Here is a 10813-nt window from a genome sequence, read left to right on the forward strand (position 1 = left end):
TAAGAAAAAGAAATGGGAAAATATGTCCCAATAACAGAAACACACGGCACCATACCACTTCAGATATCTAATATTTATTTTTTTGATATGTTGCACTATACACAGAACTTTGACATTGTTAAAATCTAAATGGAACCAGTTCACAATCATCATAACAAGCACCTGACAAAAACTAAAAAAAAAAAAAAAAAAAAAGCATCGGTCAGCATATGAATTATTTCCCATTCTTAAAAAATAAATTAAAAACAGACAACCGCAACTGAATAGCTTCCGTCACAATGCATTACTTTAGACTCTGAACTCAAGAGATTAGTGAAGCTTCGCCCCCGAGTGAGACGGCGTCGGCCAGGAGCACACAGCCCGTTTACTGGGGTGACGTCAATGGTCGGAGAAAAAAAAAAAAGCACCATAGTCAATTACAGTCAGTCCCTCCACTTTAACTTTACACAGCTACAGGTTCAACACACTCCTCAGCTATTGGCTGCATTACCGACATATTACCTCACCTACTTGTAATACAAGTAATTTTATCAAACACATGGCACCTTTTTGCAAATTAATGTAGCTTTTCTATGCTTGTTAACTTGTGTTACTCAAACGCCGTAGAAACATTGAAGCCATATATTCAGGTATATCGGTGATAAGAGGAAGGAGATGCCGTCTTACAGGTTAACTCATAGATTTAGCATTTTTGTTCTCTTTCCAAGTAGTTTTTTGTTCTTTTCACTCTCCAGGTACAGTGCTTTTCATTCATTCCTTTGACCAGAGCAAAATCATGTCTTCCTTTCTTGACCACGCTTTCACGTATTCTTGAAGATGTGGCACATCTCCAAACAAAAAAAAAGCAAGAGATGCAGTCATTTGGAGTCACACGTCGCACAAAGCATCGCTAAAATTGACTTTTGCTACTGCCGTTTCTGTATGGACTTTCACAAAGATGTAAACCTTCAAACAAAAATCAGCAGAGCAACAGTTGTAAAAGATCAATGCAATGCTTCCCCCCCAAAACATCGCAATATATCCATAAAGACGCCCGAGATAAGATTGTTCATGAATGCACGCAGTATTTCAGGAGTCAACAGAACATCCCGAATGTTGCCATGAGAGAATAACTTACACCACAGTGTAAAGTGCACACATACTTAGAACTACATTTATATTACCAGATATACGAGCTTATCTAGGTTTACATTATGCTAAATAGAAAATGTATTTTTCAGGTGTCATACTAGTCAAAAATGTGCATTTTGTGTTTTTGGGGAAACCCGGCCTGATCATCCACCGTCGTTTGTTTAGAAAGGGATTCACATGCAAGTGACTACTGGGACGTAGCAGACGTCTGTAGAGCTCTAGAAATGTGATGTAAACATGACAAATGAACAGTACGCATTAAGTACTCCCAGACAACAAGGACTACTTCCTTTACAACTTCACGGGAAACATCCATTGGCATAAAGCATCGACAAAACACAGCTGTGTCCGGTGCTACATATATAGTCCCCCAAATGAAATCAGACAGACGGGTTATTTTTATAACTCTAGGGGAATATGTCCAGATGTACAACCATACAAACCTAATACACTTAACTTAACATAACTTGTGTATTTTCTGAAATTAAAAAAAATAAATTAAAATGCCGTTTCATTTCCAACCAGGCGATTTGGAATCACTTTACAGACATTCTTCAGAACCCACTAAACGGCCAAAAAATTGCACAGCTTTCTAAGTATTTGCACATATTCTAAGCCTCGGTATTGTTATTAGTCGTAGTACTTTGTAACCACATTCGCTGCCTTTGTGCTCCTCTTCCACATCCACTCATGTCAGGGCTAACATGGACAAACACAAAAGGAAGTACACTCGAACTCAAAGTGTCCCTAATAACCATAATTCTCTATGTCTACCAACATTACAGTGGGTGAACCTAAATATTACTAACTTGGATCTTTTGAAAAGCACATAATGTCTCATCGGCACAAGGATGTGTTTCGAGGTTTTCGACCAAAAACGGACACAGTGTCAACAGGCAACATGCAAAAACAATTTGTTTTCAGCTTCTTTTGACCGAATATGAAACAATTACGCAGAAAAACAAAACTGGAGTTCCTCCCACAGTGTTGCGAGTGTAAGCATTAGCGTCTCATCAGCAGTTTGATGGTTTAGCACTACTTTCTTGGACATACACATGTCATTTTTCGTGTTTGACACATATATATACACAGGAAGACAATGCAGACTGGCTGAAAGAGAGAAAAAACAAAAACAATGGCCACTACAAAACCTCCAATCTCTTCTTGTACATCGAATCTGACAACGCCAACGACACACCGGTGGAAGTTGAAGAGTAGACTCCACGGGTGATGCACTGTCACGGTACTTTCACCTTGTCACCATTTCAGGTATTGGAGTTAATTTTTGTTTGTTTTCTGTTAGTCCACAACTTCGCACAATCCCTCACGGTCCTTGTAAACCAAAAATATCCACAAGAGGTGGAAGCAGTCAAACAAAGAAGAAGCAAATGTAACGTGTTTTCCTTCGAGGTAATGTTTCTGCCATCAGTCGAGTCCTCGCCGAACAAACAATGCAGAAGTAAGATGCACAGATCCTACCATAGGAGGAACGTGCACAGATACTGTACATACCGACTCTTTTCTCAACACTTGACCCGTCTCCTTTTCTTAATTTAGCATTTAGAAGCCTTTGTTTTCCCTCCGTGCCTTTGTCAGTTGATAGTTTGTCCTCCTTGCTGCCCCTCTGGTCAGTTGTTGGCCTCAGTGCAGGTGGAAACCAGGAGGGATCTTTTTTTAGGAGGGGTGGGGGCGGGCGGGGAAATGGTGCTACTGGATTTGACAGGCTGCGGAGGGAGCAGCCTGGCAGCACATGCAGGTGGGGTTGACTGCTTTGGGAGGGATCAGATCCAGGTCTTCATCATCCGGGATCTCATCAAGCCGGTACCCATCCTTCAGGAGCTGGATGTTCAGGTCCTGGTTGATCTGCTGCAGGGTGGCAAAGGAGAGGGGGAGCAGAATCAGCAGACCTTCAGGGCAATTTTGAGAAATCCTTTCAGCCAGGAAAACAACCTTGTTAGTTAAATTAGCTCCTCTGTTGGTTCTAAAAATCCTATTATTGATGTAAAAAAACCACGATCCAAATGTAGTATATTTAACAGAAAGACGAGTGCAGGCAGGTCATTGGCGGTAACGGGGTGAGGCAAGAAGCACAAACAAACAAACAAAAAGAATCTACTCTAAGAGGAAGAATAAACAGGAATTTGGATGAGAATCATGGATAAATCCCTACAGATGACCGTGACTATGAATCCTCGGGGGGATTCCCGATGAGTGCACAAATACCTGGCGTGAGTGGTGCAACAATGGAGCGGGGGTGATCGGGTGGTGATGTTTGTGGATTCACCGAATGACGCTGTGAAACAGTATAACGTGTGTATAGATACCTGGTCCCTCAGACATCTCACCTCGGCTGAGGAGTATCCTGACGAGGAGTATCTGGACATGTCGAAGTCATCGTCACTGGAAGACAGGAGACATCCGCAGTTAGACGCACGCATCTCAAAGGATCGGGTTCAGAAACTAGATCTGAACCTGTACAGATGTTTAGTAAAGAATGGTACGAGTCGAAGCGGTCAAGATACTTTTAGCCCGATGATGAATCAAGTCTGGAAAAAATGCCGGATCGTACATTTCCCATAATGCAACTCCTTTCCTTCCTGGAAAATGCCCACACATTTCAAACTCCGTGGTCCCACTTTGTAATGGAGACTTTCCGCTTTAAATTAGTAGTCTCTGTTATGCTTATTGGACATTCAGGTAACAGGCTTTTTCCTTCTCATGAGTAATCTGCCTTTCATACATCATTATAAACAAATACAACAGAGCGACATTGTGCAAAAGGCTCCGCACGTAACTCTAAAATGCGGACAATAAACAAATGGCTGTCCCGTATGGCTGTGAGTCAGAAAGCCTGTCAGAGGGTGTGTGTGTGTGTGTGTGATGCAATACATGATGTAAGTGTGGTTGGCTTCCTGAGAGCTCATCTCACATGAGAGAGTTCCCCCTCGTGTAGCAGCATACGGAGGGCACAACGGGTGGGACTCATCTGTCTCAAATGTGCTGGTTCAGGGTGGAAGCGAGCGCTCCCTCTGAGCTGCTTTTCCCCGTCCAAATCCTCACCCCGCTATCCGCTAATCCCACACCCTGGCGCAGAGGCTTTGTCCCTTTTTAGGATGCCTTCTGTTGGGAACTCTCTCAAGTTGCTCTATGGATTAATGTACCATCACAACAGAGTGAGGCCTACAAAACTGCAAGTTAGCAAATGTATCTCCTTTTTTTTTTTTTTTATCTCCCTCCCTTTTGGCGTCGACCTCGTTGTCACATTTTGGTGTTACTAAATAATATACATACCTGTCAGTGTCCAGTGCTACCAGGGGCTTCTCGTCTGGGCTCTGGTCTAAAGAAGAGTAGCCTTTGTTTGGCACCACCAGCCTGCAGATGAGCACATGGGAGAGAAGAACAAAACCTGAAAAACTGCAAACGTCTTTTCACCACATAATACAATGCATTCTCACTGAAACGCCCACGAATATCCTAAACATTTAAAATCAAGTAAAACAGGAACAGGAGAATTGTCCTGAATATGGCGCTCTTATTACAGGCCACAAAAACACAGAAACTGCCTGTAGCAGGCGTTTCTAGATTATCTTCCCCCCCTCGGAGCCCTTCCGATATTTCCACTAATCCAACAGGAAGTGGGATTAGACAGATGAGGGAGCTGTCAATGTTATGGGTTGTACTGGGGTTTGTGCTCGGCGACTCTTTTATCACCAGTCGCACCCACAAAACGTCCCCCTTCTCCAAAAAGCTTTGTTGTTGGTTGTATTTGGTTCCAACATTAGGAAGTCTGATGGCGTCCGCAGCATGCTGGCAGCAAATAACGCCTTCAGTAGCAGGCAGAGCCAAGGACACGAAAACATATTGCTTCAGATGCTAATTGATGCAAAGTGTAACACACTTGAGCTGGTTGAAAACAAGTGGGTAGTGGAAGATGTTACCTTGTTCTGGCATTCTTCTTGGGTTGTTGATTGACGGGACTTCCCACGGTGCCGTTCTTCACTGATCCCTTTCTGGCAAGGTCCCTCTGTTTCTCTGGGCAACCACAGGGTGTGAGGTCATCAGTAAATGCATTGTGAACCCACAACATCATGACCATCAGTTGCAGAGCCATATGATTTTTGATTGTTGGGGGAAAAAAAGTAATCACATATGTTCACAACAATAGCATGCTTTAAGTCATATTATCTACTAAACAACCATAAAGCCACCAAGCAATTCATTTCAAATATTTGAAATTAAAGGTAACGAACCTGAACATTTTGACTGGTGAGCTTCAGGAAACAATTTTTTTTTCTGCACGTTTTTTTGGGGAACAGAGCTTTTAGGATTAAATAAATATGAGGATTCCTGAGAGTGACTAAGGCTTTCACAGTGATGTGGTTGTACAATAACAGAAGCAGCTCAGAATCATCCGACACCTCTGACAGTAGAAGTAAATAGCACTCTTTGTGAATATTGTATGTTGCTGGATGCGAACTGGTGTTGAACAGAATGCTTGTGCTCATTCCTTTTACCTTTCATGATGCATCGACACAAACCTGCATAGCAAGGTATCCTGTGGCACATTTTGTACATTCTTTCCAGTCTTTGCTTACTGTCTACTGTTAAAACTTGATTATTAAGTGCAAAGTCATGTATCGATCTGCAGTGTGATGATACCTATTTGGACTTGCAGTGGTGAGGGCTTGTAGTTCATGGCCACAGTCTCTCCTTTGGTGTCGGGGTCTGCCTCTGAAGTGGAGGATGCTGCTGGGTCCTAGAAAATGTAAAAGAAATAATAAAGACGCAGTACAGAGCATGTCAGCTGTGACACAACTAAATAACAACACTGACAACTAACATCAGATTCCTAATTTACGTACTCATATATCTCAGATTTACGTCCGAGGATGTCTCTCCGTAGACTGCACTGTTTGCTTATTCAGTAGCTGTCAGGGACTCAACTAGGACCTGAGTTGTTTTCTAGTGATACAATTCTAATCTTCTGGGCGGCTGAAATTGAACACAGTCCTGGGGGCACAATCAGCTCAGTACTGAGAGCAACCCACTAAGTTATCAGCAGGCTAGCACAGGCACACATAGCCCCGCTCTTGTTGTCAGAACCTGCTTGTGTCCAATACCCTGGCAAGATTTCTCAAGCCTATGCGCTACTATAGCTGCCTGCTTCGCAGCATCAATAGGCCCGAGTGTTCTGGCTATGTCACTGGCTCCGTCTCTTTTATGTGTGAGCAGTGATGGCATGGGGACGAGGCCGTGGGAGAACAGAGGGGGTAGCTGTTGGAGCCGTGGTTTCCCCCAGATTGAGAGAGGGGAGCAGGGCAGAGCTTGGCCTGCTCGGCTGACAGAGCTCTGCATTATGTTGATCCTACAGGCCTCTCCTTGTTGCCCTCCGAGGGTCTCCAAAGGCCACATGGACGACGGCTACCAGGCATTTGGCTTTCAATAACTCTATTCTCTTCAAATACATGTATGCTATATTTAAACGATCCTCTTGGTTATGAAATACCTGGAGCTGAACTTTAAAACTTACAGTTAAAGTTAAAAAAAATGATATACCGTAGGCTTAGACTCAGATGTTAATAATGTAAAATAAACCCTAGAACCCAAAACGTTGGGTCCTTAAAATACACATAAGTCAGGCGTGCTTTTCATAAAACACTTACCAAACCTAAAGTGTCTTTAAAGATTGCAGGGAACTTCAGGGAACATGCCTGAATCTATGTCATGAAAGCCCCTTTCATGGTATCACTATGAAATACTTTAGGAATTTAGGCCAATTCCCTGAGACCAATAGAGCTGATCTAATCTCACAGGACCTGATAAAAAATTCATGAGTATTTAGCAGGGACAGCGAGAAGCGTATTTTGAATATCAATTTCCATGTAACGCATTTAAAAACAAGCTGCCAACAACAACACGCTGGTAACACAGTAAAGCACAACTCGTTTAGATACATGTCATGTCCGTTTAATACACAAGCAAAATTCAAGCAAAACATACTACATATGTAGTATGAGGACAGGCTCATATGAAAAATATTATAGTATACTATAATCTTTTTCAGGAGCCAACCAGAGCAATCCATCTCTTATTGTGAAAGAAAAGCAACCTTGTTCCATTTCCCCACTTCGCTTTGATAACTATTGATGAATGCCAGGCTGATCCACCATGGCCGAATACACCTTCAATGCATTTATGAGTCTCCCTCTCATCTGGCGATGAAGCATTGTTCATTTGAGGTTGAATAAATAAGCGAGCTGCAACAGAGACTAGGGTATGCGCACTAGGAGAAATGAAAGGACGGCACACAGATGAGGCATTCCCACAGCAAAAAAGCACAAACACAAGCTCTTTCTATTCTGTGACGGGCCCTTCCCTTGGATCATGAAGGCTTACCCACTGGATTCTTTTTTCTTTCTTTCCATTCCTGTTTTTCACACATCCCTTCCACCACAAGTAGACACTGATGAGGTTGGGTCATATCATCTGTCAAGAAAATCCTTTTGAAAATGTACAGCAGTCCTAGCAGTGAATAATGAAAGTGATTCAGTATTATAATGGAAATTCACTGTCGCTTTTTGAATATAAGGCTCCTAAATTACTGACTGAACTACCAGGAAGCCCACAAGCACGCTAAAACTCAACCTCAACAGCGTACATTATATCAGTCTCAATTTTGCCATAAAGAAATATTATCACAGTCCCAAACCCACAACTGGAGAAACCCGACGCCAGACAGACCATTTAAAACACACATTAAGAGCCTAAAGTTCCCTGACTGCCTCTAATAAATGATTACAACCTGACCTATGACATTTTGGATGACCCGTTTGATTTTGATGTATTAAAAGTCAAACAGGAACAGTGGCCCTGACCTTCAACATGACATTCACATACACCTGCACTTCCTCATGGTCACACACACATAAACATGTTTACACACACACATAAACATGTTTACACACATAAACATGTTTACACACACACACATAAACATGTTTACACACACACACACACACACACACACACACACACACACACACACACACACGTATATATAAATGAGATGAGCCTCTCCTCCGACTCCTTTACTGCCTCTGATGATGAAGAGCCACAAGGTTGCTGACACAGCGCCGACACAAAGCGATTGGTAGGATTATACATCAGGGCCTCCCACTGGCCAATGATGTAGGCCGATACATCAGGTGACCATTGAAACAGTTACACGTTATCCTTATGACAATGTTAACTGGGCCTTATTTGTCATAATTAGATTTAGCCTGCCAATGACATTCTCACATGTCGGGTTTTGCCTTTATTTTACATGTAATATGCTTATAAAATGACCAAAGCTTTGCAACCAACATGGGTCTTTGCAGTGTTATATTAAATGCATATTGCTATATAAAATAAAGGCATTTTCATATTGCACAAAACCTACAGTGCAATACGCCTTTGATTGCTTTTGAAGGGAATTTGCATTTTAGATTTTCATGTCCATATTCCATCCATGAAAAAAGCCCTTCTCAAGATGGAGTAAAGAACACCTGTATGCTATCATTCACCACAAAGACCCAGCAGTGCTTCTACGCCATTGTCTTCTATAAAAAAATCTGTTTTAATGGTGTGGAAATTCATTCTCAACAAGTAGGCATGTTCTAAGTGTACTCAAGCGGCTCCGGAAACACAATGAAGTGATTAGCATGTAAGTGCATGTGTGTCATAATAACTATGATCCATGACAATCAGACATGGCTTAAATGTTAGGTCCAGGACATTTTCTGAAGCTGAAACTGCAAAAGATAGCAGGTAATATTTAGGAGATCCAAAATGTTGTTTGACTCTGGCATGATAATCAAAAAAATACATCAAAATTTAAGTATCTCTGATAGGCATGGGATGATATGAAAATGTCATGTCATGATTATCCTGGCCAAAATAATTGCCATTCCCGATAATCCTCAAAATATGCTTAAAACTCTTAAAATAGCACTAAAGACCTACTAGAATCCAACATTTTGTTAAGACACAAATGTGTTTTATAGTGTCACAGATAAGACACATTTTTTACTGAATAATCAGTCATAAATGATATGGTCTCCTGGCATTAATGCAATTTTTGTATCCTGTATTTTTTTAATCAGTCTCCATCTTTCACTTCTGTACCATGAGTTGAAGTCACTCGTGACGAAATTGACAATTATCCCGATAATGGAAATTCACCTTGATCGCTTATTGTGTTTGTTTTGTATTTATCCCGATGGACAGTCAAATACTACATTTTCCCCATCCCTACCTTCTGATATTGAAATGAATTCCACGGATAACTGAATTAAACATGAGTAGACTGATCAAATCTTCATTAGGAGATGCAATTGCCACTGCCTTAAAAAAAAAGGAGACTTTCTGTACCAGAGAAAGTATGCTCCGAGTTTAGCCTCAGGGGTTGGATAGCTGAAGCACAGATTTGATAATGAACAGTGGAACTGAAGCTCTGCTTTTGCCTTAACCCCGGAGGCAAACGCTTAAATATAAAAAGAGAGAGCTGTTTGAGACTGCTTTGTTTGGAATATTAGAACCATCTACTTATAATGAGCTGCATTGTTGAAATAAATGCTCAAATGTAGGGAATAAAAGCAGTGGTTGAGTAAGCAGGAGGTTATTGGTGGCCATGACTTCATCATTTCTCGTCTAGTATGCAGGGAAATACAGCCTGATGTTGTAAACACGAATGTAATGACTGGTTCCTGTGGGAGCACGTCTACTGGAATCGTGCTGGTAGGTCTGGGTCGTATGAGAACCATCCTCTCACTGTGGGCCTGCTCAAGCTAACCACCCTAAGGGTTGCAGTCTGCAGCATCGGCGTGGACGCTGCTCCTGCTCACGCGACCATTCGGGCTCGCGGCTCCCACAGCCAGCCCGACCCAAATAACACGTCACCAAATGACGAAATGTGGGAACACTGGGTTATCTCAGCTCTTGATGTAAACAAGCGCAAACTGACGTGGATTTTTTTTTCTTATTCTTCTTCATTTTAGTCAAATGCGTAGTTTAACTGCTATGACACAACAAACTGAAGGCGTGTTTATTATTTATGTAATCATTCCAGGGAGAGAGTCGCACCATCAGCCGCCATCCTTTCATCTATAGAAAAAACAATCTACACCCATCCGAAAGCTCCAGTTTGTGCCATAGCCGTAGATCGCTACGGGTTAGTTCTCACACGCAGATTATGTCACGCAGCCGCCACGACAAAACCCGGCCAGCGACACAGAATTGCTGCCGTTTTAACAATCAACAGAATGATTTGCACGAGACGTGTTTTGTCTTTGCTCTCTTACCAAAGGTTGCGTCTCTCCGTTGACTGGAGGTACTTGGAACCGGTCGATTTCTTCCATCATTTTGGCAAAGCGTTTACAGAAACGATACAGCGGCCAAGGTAAACGCGCAACTTATATCTAACTCTCCCGATTGATGATGCTCGGTTGTCGGGATCCTTGGTTTTTCAGCATGATAGCAGTTCGTTTTCCTCCATCCTGACAGAGGTGACTCGACAGCAAAACAGCAGTACCGCCCCACTTCCGGGTTATAGAATATTCATGAGCGGTCTGTCCAATCACAGAGGAGATCAGAGCGAAAGACGTAGGGAGGTAAATTCATGCGTTGACGGTGGACTAAATAT

At 42.2% G+C, this 10813-nt stretch overlaps 1 protein-coding gene across 2 annotated transcripts; it reads right to left on the minus strand.

Annotated features, from left to right (window-relative positions):
• Nucleotides 1–54: 54 nt before the first annotated feature.
• fam219aa (family with sequence similarity 219 member Aa) lies at nt 55–10704 on the minus strand. Of its 2 annotated transcripts, none has more exons than XM_084038621.1 (6): nt 10473–10704; nt 5791–5887; nt 5070–5163; nt 4423–4503; nt 3477–3531; nt 55–2997 (listed from the first exon to the last, which is right to left on the minus strand). In XM_084038621.1, exons 1-6 carry the CDS (start codon nt 10530–10532, stop codon nt 2839–2841), a joined length of 546 nt encoding a protein of 181 aa, XP_083894747.1. In that variant the 5' UTR covers nt 10533–10704; the 3' UTR covers nt 55–2838. The 2 variants fall into 2 exon arrangements, with proteins under 2 accessions (XP_083894747.1, XP_083894746.1); XM_084038620.1 differs by having other exon boundaries at nt 3456–3531.
• Between the last annotated feature and the right edge of the window lie 109 nt (nt 10705–10813).

The sequence above is a fragment of the Eutrigla gurnardus genome (genome assembly GCF_963514095.1).
Source record: "Eutrigla gurnardus genome assembly, chromosome: 2".
Taxonomy (NCBI): domain Eukaryota; kingdom Metazoa; phylum Chordata; class Actinopteri; order Perciformes; family Triglidae; genus Eutrigla; species Eutrigla gurnardus.